Below are 24,460 nucleotides of genomic sequence, written 5' to 3' on the forward strand. Positions count from 1 at the left end.
ATTCACGTATATATGTATCAATAAAATGAATGTATAGCGATAGGTATGCGAGAATGGAAAAATATCTTGAAAGATTTATTTTTGTACTTTTATACTTTATAAAATATAACTTACGAATTACTATTAAAATGCTAATAAATAGTAAATATAACATTAATAAAATTCTTAAAAGTTTTCTATTTTAAATTCTAGAAGTATTTTTATTTTTTAAATATATGCGAAAAAAGCTACGCAAAGATGTATTCCAATCTGTCCAAACTTTTCTAACTTTATATTTTTATAACTTTATATACATTTATTTTTGTTATTTCTATATTTTTTAGAGTATATTCTTGAGATTTAAAAACGTTCTCAATTTATCCAGTTGTAAAAATTTTTTACTGTACACTTTTATTGACATTTTTGAAGTTTAAAAAATATAAAGTTCTGAAATTTTTAAAATATTTTTTTTAATTTTTACGAAATTTAGAAATCTACAAACTTATATTACTTTGCAGAAAGCAGTAAACAGATAAAAATAAATATATTGATTCGTCAACTTGTTTTCCTTCAAAGAGTTGTGCTGGGCAGTATCTAATCGTAATATTAATTTTTATAAAATACACATGTGGTTGTCTACTCCAAGTTCAAAAATCTTCTAAAATAACTACTTAAGAAACAATTTAATATACTCTCAAGTAAAACAAACATGATTTCATCTGAATGCCAAAAATTGATGAAGAAATACATATTAGAAAATTGAAATATCCTCTAAAAGAATTCAGAAAGCAAAGTAAAAGGAATTTTTCATGACAGATTTATTATTTTGACAAGTATATTTCTAGAGAAAAATGGAAAAAAATGCGAAACATTTTATTCAATAAAAAACATAGCTGTAGCGTATTGAATCTTTTCTACAATTTTTTAACAATTAATGAATTAAAAATTTATTAAATATGCTTACTATAGAAACAACACACAAAATAAAAATAATAGTTTAAATGTATCGATTTGAATTTTCGCCCCTAAACAATGATATTGTGAGCCAGGAAGGATTAAAATAACTTAGCTATTTATATATTACGTATAATGAAAATAAAATCATTAGTTTACAGATAGAAGCATATCCGGGAAACATGGAGCGTTTTAAAAAAATTGAACGGCAGCATTATCAAAATGAAAGCTAAATATTTTACTAAATATTTAAGCTAATATTTTATATAACTGAGGCAGTTTTTTAGCGGGAAATAAGGGGGAGAAGAGGATATATTATATAATCATGACATAATTTTTTTCATAGTAATAGTAACTTTAATTTATCTACTTTATCTGTGATCTACAATTTTTTACGTAAAGTTTTTAAATATATTTTTCTTGAAAACATATTTTCTAAATTAGTTTATATGGTTTCACGAAAACAAACTAATCACTAAAATTTTACATGAACATAAAATACATCATCAGCACACAGTCATTTCTCTATTTAAAAAAGAAAATCATTTTTGTACAAAAAAAGTAACATTGAAATTAATAATTATACATGTCAGATTTAAAAATCATAGAGATATAATTAGTAATTATTTTCAGAAAAGATTTCCTAAAAGTTACGCAAAAAGAATTTAAAATTTTATTAAATTCTATAATAAACTTATCCATAATTTAAGAATGATAAGGAAATATACATTTTATGTTTCTGTAAAATTTTATTTGATTTTCAAGAAATTATATGAATCAATTTAAAAAACATGGTTTCTCGAAAAATGTGTATTTTTGCGGTAATGTTTAAGGTAAATGAGAGATCGGATTTATTTTTTTAACGTTAATTTAAACGTTATATTTTCTATGATAAAAAAGAGATATTCTTTTTTCCTCAAAACTTTATTGCTGGTAGCAGTCTTTAGTTCTATATTTTTTTCGACGCGTCGAACGTCCATTGTATAGTTCTCTCGATGTCCCATGTCATGCATTAACATAAGCTTTTGTTTGCGATTCAATAGAGTGATTTTCATTACAGATATTAATTCAATATTGACACGTAATTCTCGTTGAAAAGCAAAGACTTTGGCTTTCCTATTCGTTTCTGACTCACAATATAAACATCTAAAAGCAAAAATGCGTAAAAATTTTTATTATGTATTTTATATGTGTGTTTTTAAGCACTTCTTTGATAAATCTTTGCTTGTAAATTCATTAATTATCGAAAAAAATGCAAAATATGCAGTAGACTAACAGTCAGGATTTAAAAAATTTTTCAATATTGCAGAGACTCGTGTGTATATATACCTATATAAACATATATATATATATATATATATATATATATATATATATACAGAGAGAGAGAGAGAGAGAGAGAGAGCTCTCAGCGATAAGTTTATTGCGTCACAAAATTCTTGTTTATCTAACGTATTTTTTTATATTTTAGCACTAAAATAGTCTTATACAGAACACGACAGCAGATATTAAACACTCTTTTGTTAAATTAATCACTTATTATTATAATAATAACAATATATATGAAAATATTGGAGCTTGAGAGAGTGCACAATAGATATAAATACTTATTGTGTGTGTGCATATATTAAAAATAGTACAGTCTAAACATCTTTCAAAGAAAAGACATGTAAGGATGCAAGATGCAAGCGTATTTTTATCTTTATATATGTGCGCGAGATGCTCTTTCTATAAATATAACTAATACAATATAACTAAAAATATAACTTATAATATATTAATATTTAACTTGGTAAATCTTGTAAGTTTTACTGAAATATTTTCAATAAAACACATTTTCAAAATCTTGAACTTTAAGAAAATTGACCTTTAAGGGCTTACATATGAGTAGACGGGCAAAAAAGTGATCATTTTTTAGGAATTTTTTTCTCGAGAAATAATTACTTTATTCAAAAACTTTTTTTTGGTAAAAAGAGCATGTATTCTAATATGTTTGTGAATTTTTTTATTAAAGTCTATCAACATTTAATATTGTTTATTAGCGTTAGCATAAACCCCGTTTTTAAAAACGTCTTTTGCAGTGTTCACCATTTTGAGTTGTTATGTTATCTGGGACAAAAATAGGCATTGAATTTCTAATTAGTGACAATTAGATATACAAGACAGTTAGCTACGAGCCAAAAAAAATTCGCAAAATGATGGCTGCTTGAAGTTTTAAATCGATTTTTGATCTATTTTTTCAAGTTAACAATGCATTTTTTAAACATTTGTAAAAAACTTTTTTTAATCTGATCGTTGCTAATTAGATAAAGCATCTGTTTAAGTAAATTCTCCGTAATTTCTACAATTCTTCGAATTTCTTAATAATTTTAACACTATTCTTGAAACCACATACTTTCAAGAAATGCAGAAAAAGAAAAATCGATTTTTTCAAAATTTTACTCATATGTAAGCCCTTAAAAAAACAACAAAAAGAATTTGCGACTCCAAAAATTGGAATCCTCCTGCTCTTTTCCCTAACATTCCCTAACATTTATAAAAGAAGCTTTCGAAGGTGCTCGAAGGAAACTTGAAGATAACACAGATTAGATAAAGATGCTGACATGAAGAGATGCTGAGATGAAGACAATACGCTTACATAAAAAAATAAGGAGATTAAATCCTTGGAATGCAGTAAACGCTTTTATGTATTTATTGTTACATTGTGGATGAATCATACGTCACAATCATAGCTTTGACGTGTAGTCGCCGCGACCACGCTGCGCCGTCGACTCGTGGACCAATCAACGCGCATCTCTGGTCGGTCCGGAGTGCAGTCGCAACGTCGGACTTATACAGCAGGCGCGCGCAGAGTCCGCCAGTTGGTAGCGACGCCGTCGCCGTCGGCTGTCGTTCGGTCGTTCGCGTTCACCACCTTCCACTTTTAGTCTCGCACGCCGTTGAGGCAGGACGTGCTCCGTTCTTCCGGCTTGCTGTCGTGTGTCAAGGTGCACGCGTCATACGTAACGCTACCCACGCACGGGAACTCGTGCTCGCGGCAGGTTGTAACATCAAAGACGCTCATTGGGGTCTTATTCGCGGATCGCAAGTTGTCATCGCATTGTGACGACTTTCATGTGGCGAGAATCTTTTCGGTAGTATTCAAAGGTAAGGATGTAGGGTTTAACGTGATATTTATTCCGTATTATTTTTATTGAATTAATTATTTTTTTACTTACGGTACTCCCTTGTGAGACGATTAGAAATTATGCGTTTTGTTTATTTATTTATTTATTGTATTTATATAAATAGCAAGTATTTTTATAATTAATAAATATTTGTTAAATGAATAAGTATTTTTATAATATTTTTTTTCGTGTATTTTTTTCGTGTATTAAAAAAAAATATTACACGCTAAATCGTGAAATCAATTTACTAAATATTTTTAAAAACATCATTTAAATAAATAAATAAATAAAATTATAATAAATCATCATTTAAATAATTTTTACTTTTGTCAACATTAATATCCGCGAAAAGCTCGTTTATTTCATTATGTGCGAGAACTGTGAGATAAATAACTAATTATCATAATAAACTGCGCTGCAATTGTTGCATTTATGTATGCATTTATATTGTATTCACTCCATTAAAAACATTATGCGCACGCGGATGTTATGTTTATGTACGATAGCTGAATAAGCTACGCTCACGAAATGATCTATGACGATGAGAGTCATTACAATGGATGTTGGATGCGATTGCGTGTTAAAATAAAAGTGTGATAGAGAAAATGCGCGCTCCGATTTCGCATCGCATGGCTCGATTTATTTTTCTAGGTCAACCGGCGACGAGAAACGAGCTCTCGTGCGTTTTGGCGACGTGCTTCTTTGTAAAAGAAAAGACTTCTGTGAAAAATTTAAAACGCTAAACTTCTCGTGATAATATCGTGAATTATCGTCCACGTTACTTTCGTGTTCGTGATTGCAATCGCGATAAATAATAATCGTTTCCGGAGGAACATACGATTAATATTTTAATTATTGTTGTCAAATAAGATAAAATATTAAAAACAAAGTATTTAAGCACTGTAAAGCACTTTAATCATTATCTCTGGTTTGTTTAAGAAATTGCGATCGTTGTATGTGTATTCAGCTGCGCATTATTGTAATATTCAAATGTTTTTAAAAATTTATTGAATAAAGTTCACATGAAATTGAGTTTAGGGAGTTTTATTAATTACTTAAAAAATATAATTTAATTATTATTTGATATAATTATAATAGGTTTTAAATTTTTCAAATTGCTTTGTAATTATGCCAGAAATTTAATCTTCTATGTATAGGAAGGTTTAAATTCAAATTAGCTTAAATTATTTTTTTTTCTCTGTATTTATTTTTATTGTATCAATCTTTTTCATATGATCCTCACGTAACAAAAAATTAAACATTGAATTATATAATTATTCAAAAAATTATTATTCTAGTCATATTAAAAACATGTGAATTAATAAGTGAATATTCTTTAAAATTATTTATTTATTTTTTAATTATTCTGAAGCAAAGAAACATTATATACATAAAACATTAAAATTGGTAAATACAAGATGAATGATTATGTGCTTGATGAAGATTATGAGCGATTTTGCTGTTTTTACATGGAGGGATTTTTATTTACATGGTTAAAAATTTACATACTAATATCTACATACTAATTCTTCTTCTTCTATACTAATATTTACTTAATTTAATCGCTTATTAGGAGAGAATTGCTTACGGTACATTTCGTGGATTATTATCCCGCGCACTTAGTCGCATCTGAAATGCTAATATCGACTGTTCATCGACTCGTCTTTGTAAGCAATGCTAAGTGACGACCCTTATTGCCTCTGTAAACGCATATCCGGGATTTATACAGCGCCGTCGCGTAAATTTACGATTAAATATACGCGCATCAAATCGAGACGAATGTATTCTTGATAAAAATTTTACGATACGTGGTATAGAAAAAAGATGGAAAGAACTATAATAAAAGGAGAGGCATCATTTATATCATTTTTCCATATTTTATATTTTTTATTATAACTTTGTAATAAAATATTTATGTAATTTATGTGTTTACATCATCTGATCTAATCTAATCATATCTAATTTAGATAATGTTTTTTTGCTACTCAACAAATTTGACGAAGAAATCTTGGACTATTTACAAAGTGTCCTGTTATCATTTTTTTTCTATGAAAATGTTTATTAATAGCTTTCAGATAATTTAATATTAATTAAAAAGATATTAATTAAAAAGAAAATTTGTATACTTAAGCTTTAGGCCGATAAAATTATATTATTCCATTAATTTTATGTAGATTTCTTAATATAATAACTTTCATCTAATTTAAATTTATAATTTTTAGTTATATAGACATGTAATGTTAAAAATAAATTGCAAAAAATTATGATCTTCGATATTTATGCGGAGAAAAAATTCATTCTAAATTAGATAAAAAGAATTTGTTTTAAATATCAGTACAATAATGATGAAAAATTTTGTATTTAAAAAACATCTTGTGATAACAACAGCTATGTATGCACAATTACAATAATATATTTTTAAGCAATACAGCAATAATTGTAAAAAAATGTCAAATAACGTTAATTAACCAGTGAGATTATATTTTAAATTGATAACAAATATCTTGGAAAGATTTAAAAAGTTTGATACAAAATATACATACACATAAGAATAATAAACGTGTGACTTTAAAATCCTTATGTAACAAGCACGTATATTTAATCTAAATGTTTGTCGACTCAGGTGACGTTTACTCGTTAAAAATTAAAGTATGAAGTTTATAACTTGAGTTAAAACGCAGAAAACGCGAAACAAACTTTAGTATCAAATCAATATTTACAATCACATTTCCGGCATTATAGTTATTAAAATCATTTTTAATTTATGTCAAGATTATGCAATTATATATAATACAAATATTTAAAAAAAAAATACAGGAGTTGCGTAACTATTTCGTAATTTCGTTAATTGCTTTCGAAATCATACGGAATATAAATGTAGTTCAATTAGGCAATTGACTTTCAAGAAGTTTATTCGGTTAATTGAAAAACTATCTCGACGGTACTCGAAGTTACGACGAGAAGACGATTCTTATGACGCAATTTTTTAAATAACTGTTTATTTCAAAGCGCAGCTTTGCTTTGTCTCATTCACTTAATGAATGCTGAAAGTAAATTGAGTTGTTTTTTAGTGATTTATTTCTGAAGTCTTGTACGTTGAATATTGTTTACTCTGTATATATTTCGTTTATCTGTTGAATAATTTAGCTTTGACATCACTCTACTTGACGGATTGTTCTTTTTAAGTCACACATGTAGTGATCATGTAGAATTTCGGAGAAAAAACACAAGGTAAAAAACAACTTTTGAAAATAAAATAGTTACTCGTATTTTCTTTTAGACATGCAAAATAAAGGAGGAATATTTATTATATCTCTTTTATAACTAGAATAAAGTAATATTCTTTTTACGCAAAATATACATATGATATACATAATTTACTATTTAAAATAATCTGTTTTATATAATTTTGTTATTTTGGAAGGTTGTGTATACTGCATTCTAAGATGTTATATTTCTTAATGTGCGAGTTATAGAGTTTAGATTATATATTTCCAAATTTTTTGGACGGAAAGTCGGTGATTGCGAGATGTACATTTTACTATACGTTTCAATTAGATAAAGCCATTTACACTTTCTACGGTTCTTTAAGTTGCTGAAGTATTTATAGACGTTGCATAACTCATCAGTATTGTTTACTTTTCCATTTTACACGAAATTCGTAGAAATATAAAAATGATGTAATATTCCGACTTTTTACAGCGAGTCTACATTCCTTACAAAAGTGCTAAAAATAAGAAAGAAAGAATGATGTGTTTTAACAAGTACACTGCGATTTAATTCTTTCTTCAGAAATCTGTTAATTTTCTTTGTTTGTTTTAATATTATGATACATAGTTTAATGTTATTACACATGTAATCATACGCCGATATGCGATTAATTTACAAATTAATCGCATTTCTCTCAGAACATTTAATGAGTTTCGTTAGCAAAGTAATTTTCATTGTCTGTTATACAGTTATCACTATAAAAAAATTAGTATGGAAAGATTTATTTATCTTTTTCGAATTTCAACTGATATACGCCAATGTAACTGATGTTTGATGCTGTACATTTATTTTTAACAGTTTCTCTATATATGTATCGAACGTTGAGAGATACTGGAAAAATACAAGTTTTAATAATCTTTTTAATGTTAACAGTAAAAATGTTGGATCAGCATTTTTTCATTATTATTTTTTTTCTCTGGAGAGATTGTGATTTCGTCCGTGTAAAAAAAATCCGCTTTTATCATCACGTATCTTCACTCGCACAAAACGGCACGTCGTGTGTTCGCGTCTCACGAAGGATATCTATTTTTCCGTCCATCCGTAAAAACGGAGAATTCCGGACTCGCGCGAGGGGTTTCTTTTTTTAACAGGAAAGTAGAGATTTTTGCTATGGAATAAAAGGGACAATGGAATAAAAAGTGTCACAGGAAGACCGACTCTGTCGCCGAATCCGTCAGAGATCCGGATGATCGATCATTACGAAACCGAGAATAACAGGCGTGTTTGTTCAGTTTGCGCTTCCGGTGGATGTCAGTCGTCGATTTTTGCTTACATTAGTGGCGTAATCAGACGTGCCGATTGCCATTCAGCGATAAGGATGAAATATTATGCGATTAAGAAATTAATGACAAAATATATGAATTATATACATACACATTATTTGATGTGTAAGTGAAAGAGAAAAAATCGAAGTAATTTTCTCGCATTTTCTCTTGTTTAAATTTTTAACGCATTTTTTTTCCACTTGTGCTATAAAAAAAAATGAGAAGTGCCTCTGCAAATAATTCTCTCAAATGAAAATTCTGTTCGAGTGAAAACGGCTTAAAATTACACGAAATTCTCTATCTCTCTCGCGACTGCATCGTCGCTGCTTTTCATCCGCTGCATTTCTCCCACATGACGCACGCTGGCATTTTTTTCCCGTGTTTTTGCCGCCATGCATTCCGCGCGTACGGAAACGCCGCGCGCTTTTCCGAACGGCATCGTAACGTCAATGACCGCGCGCGCCGAGATTTGCCAGTTCGCAGAACAAAAGGGTACAAAGCCTTTGCGAATGGCATGATCCGTGAGCTTTTCGCGTCATACCGCTGCAATTCAATGCGTCCCACGAACGCGTACATACATACAGTAGAATTCATGCGCGTATAAAGAACGAGCCGAAAGTCGTTACTTTCCGGAAAAGCTTTGCGTTCTCGTTTATAACTATATCCGTTTGTATTCTCTCTTGTTGAAGATTCATCTTGATTTTTTTTTACTAAATCAGCACAATCGCAGAGGCATTAATATACGACTGTCACAAAGACAGTCACTGTTATCGCCGTAAATAAATAATAATTAAATAATAATTAATTTCGTATACGATTAACCTCGCGAAAGAAATAATGTCGAGGGAATTTTGCACGAGTCCGAGAAGACAAGAGGGCAAGAAGAGGCCTTCTTCCGCCATTTACTAAATTGGAACGCTCCTGATCTCGTCTTATTTCTTCTGGGAGTACTTGGCGACATTAAACTTGCCGGTGTAAATCTAGCGCGGTGGAATATAATCATCATCGTCTTTCTCTCTTTCCGTGAGATCTCTCACACCAATCCGGTGTCCTGCCATGACTAGGCCATGAAAATGCGATCGCAATCTCTTTCATTACGTGTACGATTATCGAAGTTCTCTCATTTTCGCGATCCAAACATTCAGAGATAATAAGGTTCACAGAAATAATAAGTGCGCACACAATTTCTTGACGAATTTCGAGCTATCGTATAAAGTATCTCTTTGTATGACATCACTTATCAATCGAAGGAATTGTAAATCTTTGCATAACACGCGTAATCTGTATTTATTACGTTTTTTATGGAGATGTTCTGATACATACCTGTATCTATGTCGTCACGAGTAACGGGAAGATCAATCGAATATGAGGTTATTAGCGAGCTCTTGCCTACATTAGCATAGATGTGAGTAGCACGTGCTATTTCTGCCGCGATAAAAACGATGAAGATTCTCGGCATTAATGTAGAGAGATCGCGTAAAGAAAGCAAGAGAGAGAGAAAATCTTATCCATGATGGTGTATAATGGTGTGATTAGTGAATGGACGTGTCGTGATGCATGCTTTACCGTACGTATCAATGACCGCACTTTTGGCAAACATTTTCAACTATCTAGAGAAAGTAGTACAAGTTGCAATTCGAAAGTATCGTCCTAGAAATGCAAGTAGAAGTGGTATAGTCTGTATACTGATTCAAAATATTTTCCTGAGGATTATTAATGTATTATTCTCTTTACATTTGGACTTTATTCTTGTTTTTTCTTCAAGAATGTTGTTCGCTCTTTGAGCTCTTTGGACTCTTTGGACTCGCGATGGAAAAAATGTGCGATAGTCTGATACCTTTTATATCGTTTCCTCTTCCTTGAAATGCTTCTAATTTATTTCTAACAGTTCTAATAAAGTAATATACGGACGATAATTGACAGATAAACGAGACAGTATTTTCAGCAATTTACGTTACAGCGTTACAGCGTTATCTAATATTTATTTTTTATTTCTGTGAGCGCGATTATCCTACAAATTCTGATTATTTTATTGGCGTAATCTTGTAATCTTTCGAATCACATAACAAATTTAAAGCATCGTTTTTCGAGCATGAATTTCGACGCATTCATCGTCGAGATCCTCAATTGATTCGAGTCCGCAATTTGTCTTATAATTAAGTGAGTGCGTTGTCTACTATAATCGAGTGAAAATAATTTCGAGAAAAGGATCTCTAAACTCATCTTCTTTTAATAAAATTTGATAAAATAATTTTCGAATGTGACAGTCGAAAAAGAGCCCATCCAGAGCTTGCTTTTGAGAACAACGAGCCTAAAAATTTTATTTTTATGACATGTGGAACTAGTGATGATATTTTTAATAAATAATCTCGTCTCTTAAGCGTCTTTTAAGCTTTAAATTTTTGGAGCTTTCTTTAGGAACAAGGATAATTTTCCATAAAAGAATAAAGGAGTCTGAAATTATTCGTGAAAATTGATCGATTGGTCTGTTCTGAATTCTACTTTCTCGTCTGTCTATTTTAAGAATTCTTTACTAAAAATTTTACTTTACATTTCGTATCTTATTACTTATAATTTAACGAATATTAGATGTTGGCCGCGACATAAAATAAATCTCGTCATTGATTTTCTTTAGTATGCAAATAGAGATGCAAATAACGGATTGTCGTGTGAAATAATTGTCATTTAGAGTGGAGAAAAATATATGAAAACGTATATTGTCATTTTTAATTTGTTGGATTTAATTGATATCATATATTTTCTCTGTTGATCGTAGAGATTGAAGTAGATGAAACTTTGTAATGCTTCGGTTCTTCTTAATTTTATCGTATTTGTAAGGCTTGAAATGAAGTCATTGTTCGTCATTAATAGAAACAGACTTGGCCCGATGACACAATATATCAGTCATTTACAAATTTTTTGAGCAACTGCGTCATGTCCAATCTCATTAATATGTTGATTTCTCATAACCTTCTTCGGAATTAATGCAAAGAGAATTTCGTAGTCGATTATTCTTTTATGGTAAAATAAAAACGGAAGATCGGAGTTTAAGGAAATTCCATTGCCTCTTCATCTTATTAGCTTCAAGCAAGACGACTGTAAATTGTGGTATTTAATCTTCATTTGCATTTTTCTACTCCAAGAGCATTAAGAAATTCGCGACAATGAAGCGATAATTTTGCCTCTTTCATTTATAGTCTACTTATAAACGAGTTATCTCTGGATATCGGATAAGATTATTATAGTTGAACAAATTTTAGCTAATTAAAAGTTTTGTTACACGCGGAAATTATTCGATAAGCTAAACGATATTTGTAGTGCGCAACTTTCCCGAAATAATTATACAAGAGAATTAATATTATAATAAACTACCTCATTATCCTGAAACATGTCGGTATTTATGAAGTTAAGCAATATATTTTGAATTTATATTGTAATTTATAATTAATATATGTAATGAATATATAGAATTACATGTTGATATGATATTCAATATACCTAATAAAATAAATTTTGAATACTTACATTTCGAAATTTTTTGAGAGGATTATTCATTGTGATATAGTGATTAATCGATAGACTAATTGAGTTCGGTATCTGGTCCTGCCATTCTATCGATGGAATTTTAAGTGGGAATACTAGTGTGATTGAACAAACGATCGAGAGAGAGGAAAATAATTTCACTGCGGTGAGAGTATGAGAAATCGTGATCTCCTTCAATAAGGATGAAAATCCAAGGGAAAAAGAAGGAGAGGAGGACTCTTTACGCTAGGAATATGTGACAGAAAAAAACTTATATATTCATGTCACTGTCTGAGAATTCTTTCGGATTTTGAACTTTGATTAAAAATTTCCAAGAAAGTTAGAATAATTAAAAGTGAAAAGTTTTCAAAAGTATTTATAGAAGAGATATATGTATAAGGATGTCTCATGTAAGATATTATAGACTTTTTTCTTTGATATCGTTAAATATAGCGATAAAGATAACATTTCTTTTTTAGTATTTCAGTGTTGGCTTACATAACAGATATAGATTATTGATATTAGATTTGCAAATGAAACGAAGAATCAATTTTTTTTAAACAAAATTATTTTATTTTGATATATCGATTCTCGACATAATTTTACATATAAAAAAGAAATAATGTAAAGTATTATCTAGCAGAAAATTCACAAAATCAGTACGAGATATTCACAATTTAATTTGACATAAAATACATAATAATTGATACCAAATATAAAGTGCTACTTTAACTCTCTTCACGTAATGGATATTAATTATAAAAGGTGTGAATAAGAAAAATTTAGTTTCTATAGAATAAGTCATTACTTCACGGAAGTTGTTTGTATTATTATAGAACGGTTCTAAACGAGTGCTGATTGCAAAGTCTAAGAGATCCTTGAATATCTCAAATCGTGAGAGTGATTTATTTCTTTCACTGTTTGTATATTGCGTGTAATTTTCTATAATTACGCATTTTGATTTCATATCTTATATATAAAATATATATTTATAGAAATTGTTTATTAAAAATATCAACTTATTCAGAAGCATGTGTATCTTTCATATAATTCAAACATGTAGAAAAAGGATAAATATTTCTTGTATCTTCTTTTTCATCTTATAACTTATTATTTATATCTTATCGAGTTATCAAAATCTTATAAAGAGATATAAATTTATTAATATCTCCATTTTTATTTATTCGTTGAATATGAACGATAAAGTTCTACAATTAAGGGAAAAAATGCGACAGTAATAAACACTCGTTCATTAAAAAAATATATTTTTGTACTTACAAAAAAAAACATGTTTCCTTCAATAATAATAATCGCGCATTCGCTTTCCACGTTTATCCGTGTTGATGTGAATCGTCGCCGATTTGTAATTAGGCTGCATTGTCGTTCCCAGCTTGTTTACTCTCGCATGCAAACGGATTTAATTCGACAAGCCCTAATCATCGACACGGCAAATTGCAGTTTAATTATCTGCAGTGCGGCGCTATTTCAGGACTTTGCAGAAAATTGAGTCTCTAGCTGAAGCTAGACGTGCAAGTAAAGCAATAAAAAAATAGATCCGTCTGCGGAAGATGGACGTAAATAAGAATGGATTTCGTATTAATCTTCAATGTCTAATCGATGTCTACGTAAATGTCTAATCGATACGTTTTTTCGGTAAAAATAATTACGATTTGCATCGATATCGAAAAGTTCATGATTCTCGATGAATAACAAAGATATTTAAATATAGCATACGTAAATTTGCATCTCTATTATATATTTCATGAATGGAAGAAAATTTATCGCAATGAATGCTTATCATTTCGTAAATTTTGCATTATTTTAACTTATTTAACGTGTGCAAAATTGTTTTCGGGATAATTGCAGTATTTAATTAGGATTGCACGAGTGGAATGAAACGTATACCAATCTACGGAATAAAAGCTGGAGTGTTATTTGCAGTTTCACGATTGGCATATTTTTGTTACTCTGTTATTGGCTCGGTGAAGTTTTTGCTCTCTCTTGATCATTTTTTGGTTACACTTGTGAGATCGCCGGTAATCGTGAATACGGGCTTGTCAGCGCGCGACGATCGACCTCGGGAATGGTATTAACAGCTGATCTCACTCACGCCGGAAGCCACGACGGAGTTGCCGAAGTTGCTTCGATTAATTCTCGTTTCTCTGCCGGCAGGAAGCCGATAAATCGCCACCGCTACGTTGACCCGACAAAGTACGAAACCGGTTTCTGTCAGAGGCTGCCATGCGTTTTGCAAAACGTGACACGCTCGATTCGTCGCGAAGATTTAGAAACTCTACGGCAACTACACGAACCATGGTATAATTTAGGAAATGATGTCTGCGCATAAATAGCAGGATGCTCAAAGCACACTTAGTAATGTAAATTAATACGTAAGAATGAAAGACAAGTGTAATTCGTAAGATTATCGTGTCTCGATATCGCGTATTCTATTATATAAAATTAAATTCAATTATTGCGAGTCGACAGCCAATAATATCGGGGTCCGTCACGTAATCGTAAAAACAAGGAATACAGGGGAATCTTACAATACCTACCATAGTCACGTGAAAACTTTCCGTCACGTAGAGTCCTTTGAGCCATCGTGTGCGATCGAACCTGATATTAAACCACCGCCGTGTGTTACAGCGCGCGATTCATCGATTTATGCTCGAACTTTCCTTTGCAGGTACCGGCAAGGTATTCTTGCGACGAACGCTGCATGGAACAACGACAACGCTAGCGAGGATAACCGTCTTTGTAAAAGCGGCGCAACTTCGGGAACCAAGTAAGCCAACTATCCTCTCCTCCGCTTCCCCTATCCCAGCGAGAAAACACATCCTCCCTCGCGAAATATTCGCCGAACTAAGATTTCGATTTTCGATTCAGGGAGAAGATCTCGCGGGGAGTTCCCGAAGCCCGCTTGCTCCGGAATAATCCCTCGAGGAGGGATACGCAAGATGATGCTGATGCAGGAGCCAGGCTGGAAGCTGGAGCGCAAGGGCTCGGGGGCGCAAGTTCTGCGCAAGGACGGCTCTCACTTCAAGAGCAGCACCGCGCGTGTCTGCTTCCGATGCGACGTCGAGGTGCGCGAGTTCGAGCGTGACGAGGATTACGGGACGGTGGAGAACGCGGAAACGGAAACGGCCGCGAGTCCGCTGGCGATGCTGTCCAGCTGCGTGGCGGCGCTTTGCGTCACCATTCTCCTGCCGTGGCTCCTGATCGGGGGCTAAACACGACGTTCCTGTTGTCGATAGCCGCGGCGGAACGTCGCTCCAGTTTAATGAAAGGTTTGCACGACTATCCATTATAGGCCGCGGGGTGTCTACTTCCGCGAGAAATATGGAAAACCTGGAATTTTCAGGGATTTCTTTTACCAGATGGAAGACTCAGAGAATTCTCTTCATGGAATTTTATTGAAAAATTCACGAGGAATTTTTTAAAAGGAAGTGCTCTTCTTGCTCTGACATTTTGCTCTTTTTATAAACAATCGACAAGCCAAATGAATTAAAAGACCTATCTTCGATTATATGCTCAATGTTTTAACGATTCGCCAGTACTGGCAGTGAATATCGGAACAGGCCTAAAATATTGAATATACAGTACGTATTCTTTATTGTACATAATTTTTAAAGATAAAAAATGAAAATATTATTCAAATTAAAATATTTAACTTATGAAAATTCTTTTTTTTAATATATTATGCATCTAGCACTTTCTTGAAACTTAAGAGGCTTTGTTTTTTCTCTGTATGAGTAAAAAATATTGAAAAATGCATACAGTAAAAAATTTACCTTAAACACTTGCATGAAAAAATCTTTGGAAATATTCTCTCTATTTGAAATTTTGAAACATACCTGGAGGACCAGAGGACTTTTTACAAGATGCGTAGACACCCTGAGGTTGACTTTCAATTACTGCGAGTATTGATGTATGTCCGCCAATTGTCACACACAGGTGGTCTCAATAATCACGTTCAAGATGTGAGATCTAGCGGTTGACGATGATCGTAACGCGAATCCTTGGATCGTATGGCAACGAAATTCCAATCAAGAGCAAGAAAACTCCCGTTCGAATATCGACGATCGGATGATGTCATCCGATAAATAACATCTCAAATTGCGTAGATGCGATTGCTATTATTATTGTTCGACTGGAATGGAGAAATGAACAAGTTTTATCGCTATAATATCGTATAGGATTGTGATAACACGTATTTGTATTTGTGGTATCCGGTCGATACGGCGATCCAGAAGTTTGTGTACTCTCTCGTCGATTTTATAGCGTTCTTTGGAAACTCTCTGGAATTTATGTCCGAGCAATGTTTGCAAAATTCGAACGCGTCGAAGAGATTCCTGATTTAATATGTGATCAATGTAGTTATATATATTTATATATAATATAGTGGTCGGATAGAAGCATATTGCAATAACAAGAATAATGTGCGATTGATTTTTCTGTACTTGCGTAATAAGAGAAAGAGAAAAGTGTAAGATATACATATGTCGATTTTGTAATCGTGATGAAAAATTCAACGTGTGATTGTATTTTGTGCTAAATGTTGCATAAACGAACTTTTATAAATATTTTGTACATATATATGTTGTAGAAGGGGAAGAAAGAGGTGATAAGATGATGAATAAAAGTCACTTCAAATCCAGAAGCATCGGTGCGTGATTGATTTCAATTCAACTTGCACTTGCTACAAGTAGCATCGTGATGCAAGTAATTTATTATCTTCTCCCGTTCCAGAAATCAACGGTTACATCGACAGCTGTTAAGATTTAATGGTCCTATGCGGCAGCTGTGCTTCTATAGATTTATCTACGGCTACTTTATGGCCTCTGTTATATACGGTGTATCGAAGTTAGCGCGCTATCTGCTAGTGGCAGATTCCGGAAATCGTTTGGAGATGAAAATTCCAATAATAAAATATCGAGGTTGTAATAATTCTTTTAAGCGGTTGTTGTAAAAAGTTATTATATTGCAATATTTGAAAGTAAATCGATATTTACTTTCAAATGGGAGTATCTTTACTACTGTGCGATGTATCGTAAACTTGATACATCGCACGAATTTTAAACTTGATCGATTAAATTCAAATGTTTCCCATTTAAAAACTATTACATCTTGATATTAGAATTTTTATTTTCAAATTATCCCAGAATCTGTCATTAACGGATGATGCGTCAACTTTAAGATTCTCTGTATAGGTTTTAGATTGAATGACAGTACGGATATTCACACATCATGACTGTCGGTTCATAAGCGAACTGACAATCTTATGATTGAACAGTCCTATAGTTCATTGTTCGATTTTATAATTAAAATTAAATATAAAATTTTATCTGAAGATTAAAAAGTATAAAATTAACAGAGCATAATACAATAGTGTATTTCTTATTAGGTGATGAAATTGCCAATTTTTCTCGAAACATTATTTTCTTTTTTATTTTTTAGTACTAGAGTTCTACTTTTGAAAGATAAAATGCGACATTATATAATGAGGTTCTTGAAGTGAGAATCGCTAGGTGAAATAATGTTGAACAAAGTAAAGATTTTTATATAATCAATTTAATATAAAATATAAGAAATTGACATGATTCTATTTCTTTAAAATATCATTATTATATTATGTTTATTAGATTCACATGTTTTGTATATATCATATAAAAGAACTTTATATTGCTAAAAATTATTCTATCGAACAATTATTTTTTCCCGCACTATCTAATTATATACCTTCTGAAATACGTTGCATTATTTTATTATGATAAGTAAATCTCTTATTTATATAAATTATTTATATAAATTTATAAAAATTGAAACTTTAAACTGGTTTTCAAGAAAATGGTTCTTTAATTGTCTCATAATTGATTCTTTTTAATTTGATTTAAGTTGAACTTTTTGCATTATTTCTCGCGGATGAGAAAAATGCTCTTTTAATTTTACTGCATTTTTTCAAATCGCGCATTATCCTAATGCATTATTATATCAAGGATTACAATAATTACATAATAATTATTTTTAGACATGTATTCATGCAAATTATAACAGTACTACAATACTGTGAGTTTCTCTGTTTCTTATTTCCCGGCATGCACATCGTTGATTAAATATACAAAATCTCGGTGAGCGTTTGCAGTCTTCCGTGAAATTGCACGAAGTGCAATACTATTGCAAATTAAAGAGATTTGGAGAAGAATCCCTCTAGTATTACCAGCCTTATTCGGCAGAAAATCTCCTTCGTTTCATCAGAATCGCCGATATCTTCGCGCGAGCGAACAAACGAGAAAAAAAAAGAGAGAAAGCGAATTTTTCGCACACCGGCAAACTAGCTCCTTCCTTTAGATATCAAAAGAAAAAATTTACCACAGACCTTAGTCGAAATTTATTTCTACTTACCTCTCGCGAAGTCCTCATCCATCTTTCCGGTCTGTAAAATAGAACCCGAGATGCAAAGAACATTCCAAGATTCGCTCTCAAGGACATAAACTCGCGCAAACATGTAAGATTACGCGTAAATTTACGGCCTTCGACAAACGGAAGATACTCATACAACGACACTGATATTCTCAATCCCATCATTCGACTTTATCCTCGTGTCTCGTTCAAATTTTATTTTTTAATTTTAAATTCTAACAATAGGGAAATGATCTTTAATGGTCAATTACGAGGGAAGTCCCAGTCATTGATAGAAAAACAAGAAACTTATATTAGACTAGATCGCGATTGAAAAAATTATTTGTCTAGGGCTATAAAGTATTATTAAATCGGTTGATCTATTGCAATTGTTTTTTCCAATGTTAACAAATAATTTACTGTAATGGTTCAAGGTATTATAAATAGCCGTGTTAAGTAGTTATGCAAGTCATGTTGTATATAGATGTGTTTATATCGTAAAGAAACAAATCGAATCGATTGATTATTCATTATAATACGAATGATACGACACGGCAATAATTTTGTATTTTTTTTCGTTCTCTTTTTTATTGTGGATCCGTTCAGGCAGAAATTGCGTTCGGCGAAAGAGCGGCAGTAAATCAAAGTTTATTCGTCGCGTAAATCGCAAACATACGTGGCGAAGTACCGTCATCAACCGGACGACAATGCTGTTCAACAAATTGTGTGCGCATATGGGATTTCGGAGTAAATACCATGCACATATACACGATTATGCATGAGATACTATGGACCGGGAGAATGCATAATCAACGTTGTATTATATTTGTGTATATGTTTCTAATAAAATTACATACAGGATAGGTCCATTGTTTTCGCATTGCTTTTATAGTAATCCGCGAGTAATTATCGTATGTTGCAGAAACAAGTCAAATATCTTTATATAATTACTCATATTGATAATATATTACAATGCACTTGTATTATATATTTTTTAAAATTATTTTCATATTCTTAATGTTCTTTTTTTCTCTTAATATGCCATTTATTGTTTTTAATTCAATTCGTTTTAAATTTGATATATTAATTTTATAATCGTTTATTAAAATTAATACAATTTGTGATAGCAATCTGCAAATTCTGCATTATTTAGATTTTCGAGTTTGATCGGATACTATAATAGAAATCTGTAAATGTATAACATTTTAACCATTGCAATTTTTTTGACAATCCTTCGCTTTATATTTTTTGTAAAATATTGCCGTAAACTATTTTTTCTTGCTTTACTGTTACTAGCTTATTTATGTTTACAGATTAAGTTTTCGTAAATATGACAATATCTGTCCAATTTGATAAATGTTATTACAAATATTATATTTTACTTTATTGTTTTCAGAAATAAAATATTGCCATATTTAACTATGACTTTTTCCTGCATTTTTTACTTTCATAAAGTGTGTTCATAAATTATTTTTTTTTTAATTCGATGTTCTCTATCAGTTTCACAAATTTTATCATAAATATCCATTTATATATATTGCCTTAAATCATTTTTGATATAATATTACCATTTAATTATTACCTTTTATTCTTTCTATGTTTTCTTTTATTTTCATAAGTTGCTTTATACGTGAGTTTATGAATTAAGTATATCGCTCTGTTAGTTTTCATAACTTTTATTACATTAATAACATTGATATTGTATCGTTATAAAATTGATATTGTATCGTTATAACATTGATATTGTATCGTTATAAAATTGTATTTTTTTTCGATTTATATGTTCTCATTAAGCGCTTTTGTTAGCGCTGACATTTATTTATCTCGTCATTCGTTTCATTCAAATCTTTAATTAATTGTTTTTTCAGAGAAAGGGCATACATTCTTCATCCATGAAATTACGTGAACTAATCAAATTAAAAAATAATATTGTTTATTAGAATATATCGATATTATATATATATATATATATATATATATATATATATATATATTACGAATGATTGAAAATGTTTTTAAAACTTGATATTTTTCAAATTCCATTATTGGAAATAATTAATGTCCAATACATGCTATCGGAATTTTTAAAATTATTTCGAATTTAACTCTTTAATTGTAATATATTTGAGGACCTTTTCTGTAATAAATCAATATTAGGTTTATATTTTATTCTTAGTCGCAAATGAAAGGAGGGAGACTGAGCGTGAGGAAGGCAGAAAATTGAGATATTGCTAATTGAATTTAATTCGATAACATAAATAACTTTTGTCACGAGCAACACACTTTATATATGATTTATCGGAATTAGCAACACTAATGTTATGTAGAACAAGTAACTTCAATAACTTAATGTAACGTCACGCGACGAACAGAATGACTCAATTCACGAATGAAGCAAGCAACTTCGAAAGATTGGATCGACTGACTATTCAGACATACGTGGTTGTGCCTTTTATATGATTCGAAAATCTCGATACATCGAAACATTTTTAGAGGCCGAAAATTCACTGGTCATTCTTCACAAATTTTCTTTTTGCGCGGGCGTATTTATTTATTATATTTAACACACACTTATATACATGTAATTTAATAATTATTTTTTTCATCAAAAAAGGTAGTCCTTTGATTAAATATTCGATAATTTCGAAGATAGATATGTATCATTATTATGTGTTAGCAATATACTGTTTGTTTTATTACTTGATTTAGGAGAGAAGGATCTTCTTAATCACCATTTTTAATTTAAGTTAATCTTTTAAGTTGTTTACGACCGAAGGTTATTATGTCGTAGCTATAAAATATTCAAAATTACTTTCGTTCTACCGTTTTTATCGTATCTGTTCTGGGGAGGGAGATTGTCTTTCGGGGGAACATTGAATGATTACCATAAATGACTAATTTATATTACATTTTATGTAATTCATAACTACAGTGAAAAGTATTGCCAAGTAATAATTTTGATAAATATTTTAGATTGTCGATAAATTATTATATTTCAAATTAATCGATATATTTCATCATTTTGTGTGTGTGTGTGTGTGTGTGTGTGTGTGTGTGTATTTATGTAAAGCTAAAATAAATAAATGTCAATATTAGCGTATATAAATATACATTACAAATTGCTATAATTCTGACATTTATTATGAAGGATAAAATTAAATTTTAAATTCAATTAGAAGTCACTTTTAATACATCAAATATATCATTTTAAAAAATATATAATTGATACATATATCAGATTCGCGCGAATTAACGTACAATCTCGTTCGGACAGATATATAATATCGTCAAAAAAGAAATGTAAAATCACTATCGCAGTGAATAATATTAACGAATACTTGTCGTGCAAGACGCCCACGTTCGTCCTAATGAAGGCAATACAGTTAGTATGCGTGACAATGGAAGAGATCATTGGCGGGAAGAACGAATCTCTTCCGGATCTGCTTTCCTCGTGGCTCGCATTCTCGGCGTTCCATCGCGCAAAATATGCACATGCTTTAAAGGGCCGATGAAATGTGTGAATTTAATTTCGCGATGCCGCGGGCGCATAAATATGCATCGCTCCTTCTCCGCGCTGATTTATGCGCGATTACGCATTTACTGGAGCGAGGACGGATTCCGCTGACCGAGAACGGTCAGCGATTTCGAAATTGTTCGGCAGAAGGCAGTGAGAAAGAGGGAGAGGGAGAGACAGAGAAAGAGAGAGACGGGGAGGCGACATAAAAGGACCGTCGAGAAAACTTTAATTGATAGCCAGGTCCTTCCGATAATCCGATCGGATCGATCCATCTTGCAGCATCGGCGCTTCAAAAATTTAAATTCAAAATCATAGTTATTGCATAGTGAAAATTTTAGAATGATATAAAGTCTCTCTCTTTCTTTTTTTTTAGTATAGAGAGAAGTCAGAAGATAGATCTTTTTTATTACAATTTCTTCTCTCTTTTATATATATGTATTATATATTTCTATATTAAACATTTCTTTTTTACGTTTTGTATTAAACACTTTATTATATTTATTATATTTTGCTGTATTAAAAAAATCATTTATACTATATATTATTAAATATTATAAATAATATTAAATATTTAATACATGTTTTTATATATATTAAATATTTTATATTATTATTAATATTTATTATATATAATATTTGATTTTTATTATTATCATTAATATTAATTTGAACATATTTTCCAACAATTTAATTATTCTAATGCAAATATTTGTTTTGAAGTTTTATTTCCCTGAAAGAGAGCATTTTGCAAAAGTTAACACACTTAGCAATAAAATCGACATAATTAATTATAATTAATTTAATTTAATTTAATTTAATTAATTGTAATTAATTGTTAAATACGAAGGCATTTATAATGCATGCTCGATAATCGGTATATTGGTATATTGTTTTAATTTCTTTGCAAATAATTTTTTTTATAGAATTCATCTTTTTTCTCGGAGCACGTATGACGACCATGAAAGTTAATCAAGCGGTCCGACACATCGGGCGTTAAATTAATCCCCGCACGTGTGTGCAGAGTCCGCGAGACTGTCAACCAGCCGCTACAGCTGATTGATACAAATTGACGTCAATTTCCTTCAATTTGCGAGGATCTCGAAGTTTTAGAGATTCTAGGCGGCATCTGTCGACATTACGATGCGTTTCATCGGTGATTACAGCGAGTCAGTTATACGCAATCGATAACTGGCAGTTGTCGGTAAACTCGGGATGTCATTTCGAAATGTTTAGATAGGTGGCGTACCGGCTGTATTTTTTTGATGGCAATAGTACTTGCGCGATTTTCTAAATGGTATCGTTTATATCGAGTTATATCGTAAATTTTACACTAAATATTTATGCTGCATCGATGAAATTGCGTCTAAATTGTAAGTTTAAGTGTTTGATTTAATATATTGCTCGGTTGAAACATTAATTCTTTTTTACTTCCTCATTAATTCCAATAATATATATGCATGTTTCTCACATTGTGCAGGTTAGTCTTATTTTTTACTTACAGTTATAGATTAATGGTTGACTAAATATAAATTCAATGTCATTTATATGTTAACTCTCACAAATATCGAAGAATATAAAATTTATGTTCTTTTTTCAGCTGCCGGACTTGAACAATCTCGACGAGAAGGTGAGTCTATTATTACATCATATTAACGTTACGTTCGAAATAACTGTCTGGAAAAAACACGCAACCCATTATTTACCTAGAAGTAAAAATTATTTCTATAAATATTGATACAAACTAGTTTTATATATACAATAATAATTGATGCAAAGTGATAGATGCAAAAAAAAGCCTGCAGAGAAATATTCGATGGATTCAACCAGTTGTAATAAAAGAACAATATTGTATAATGAATAGATTAAAAAAGTTAAATATAGACGAAAACATTTTATAGACATATAAAGATTACCGACACTGCTAATTGTGCACGGAAAATTACATACCTACTACGTGACTATTATCACACAGTGGTGAGTCAACGCGATGCAAATAATAATGAAAATGTGAAAAAAACTTTAACGACTCCGACTTATCTCTCCGCAGTTTTATCTCTATCACTTTTTATTCGACATTGTCGCTAATAATATCTTAAATAATTATAATATAAAATAGACATAATTCATTTTTAATCTTGTTAATTTTCATATTATGCACTGATACATTTTAATTTGTTCAAATATTACCATATATGAAAGTTTGTTATCGATTCATTAATACTGAATTTTGATATTCCATTACTTTTTTTTACATTGAAGACTTTCATATGTATAGTAATTGCTTTTAATCGCATCATATATAATTTAGAATTTTATTGTGATATATAAAGTTATAAAAATCAAAATTTAAAAAAAGTTATTTATATAAAGTTATTTATATTTATTAT

The 24,460-nt window shown here is 30.8% G+C and overlaps 2 protein-coding genes across 2 annotated transcripts in view; both read left to right on the forward strand.

The window, feature by feature from the left end:
- The window catches only part of LOC105254367 (sestrin homolog), a 182,442-nt gene that overhangs the window by 42,556 nt on the left and 115,426 nt on the right, over nt 1-24,460 (forward strand). The window contains exon 5 of the mRNA XM_011262997.3: nt 23,671-23,700. Within this exon, the coding sequence (XP_011261299.1) occupies nt 23,671-23,700 (30 nt within the window). The remainder of the gene's footprint in view (nt 1-23,670; nt 23,701-24,460) is intronic.
- Nucleotides 3,862-16,817, forward strand: LOC105254369. Its single transcript, XM_025405982.1, has 5 exons — nt 3,862-4,080; nt 14,844-14,942; nt 15,044-15,444; nt 15,519-15,756; nt 15,867-16,817. Exon 3 carries the CDS (start codon nt 15,115-15,117, stop codon nt 15,385-15,387), a length of 273 nt encoding a protein of 90 aa, XP_025261767.1. The 5' UTR covers nt 3,862-4,080; nt 14,844-14,942; nt 15,044-15,114; the 3' UTR covers nt 15,388-15,444; nt 15,519-15,756; nt 15,867-16,817.

This window comes from Camponotus floridanus, unplaced genomic scaffold (assembly GCF_003227725.1).
Source record: "Camponotus floridanus strain SB8 unplaced genomic scaffold, Cflo_v7.5 scaffold13, whole genome shotgun sequence".
Taxonomy (NCBI): Eukaryota; Metazoa; Arthropoda; class Insecta; order Hymenoptera; family Formicidae; genus Camponotus; species Camponotus floridanus.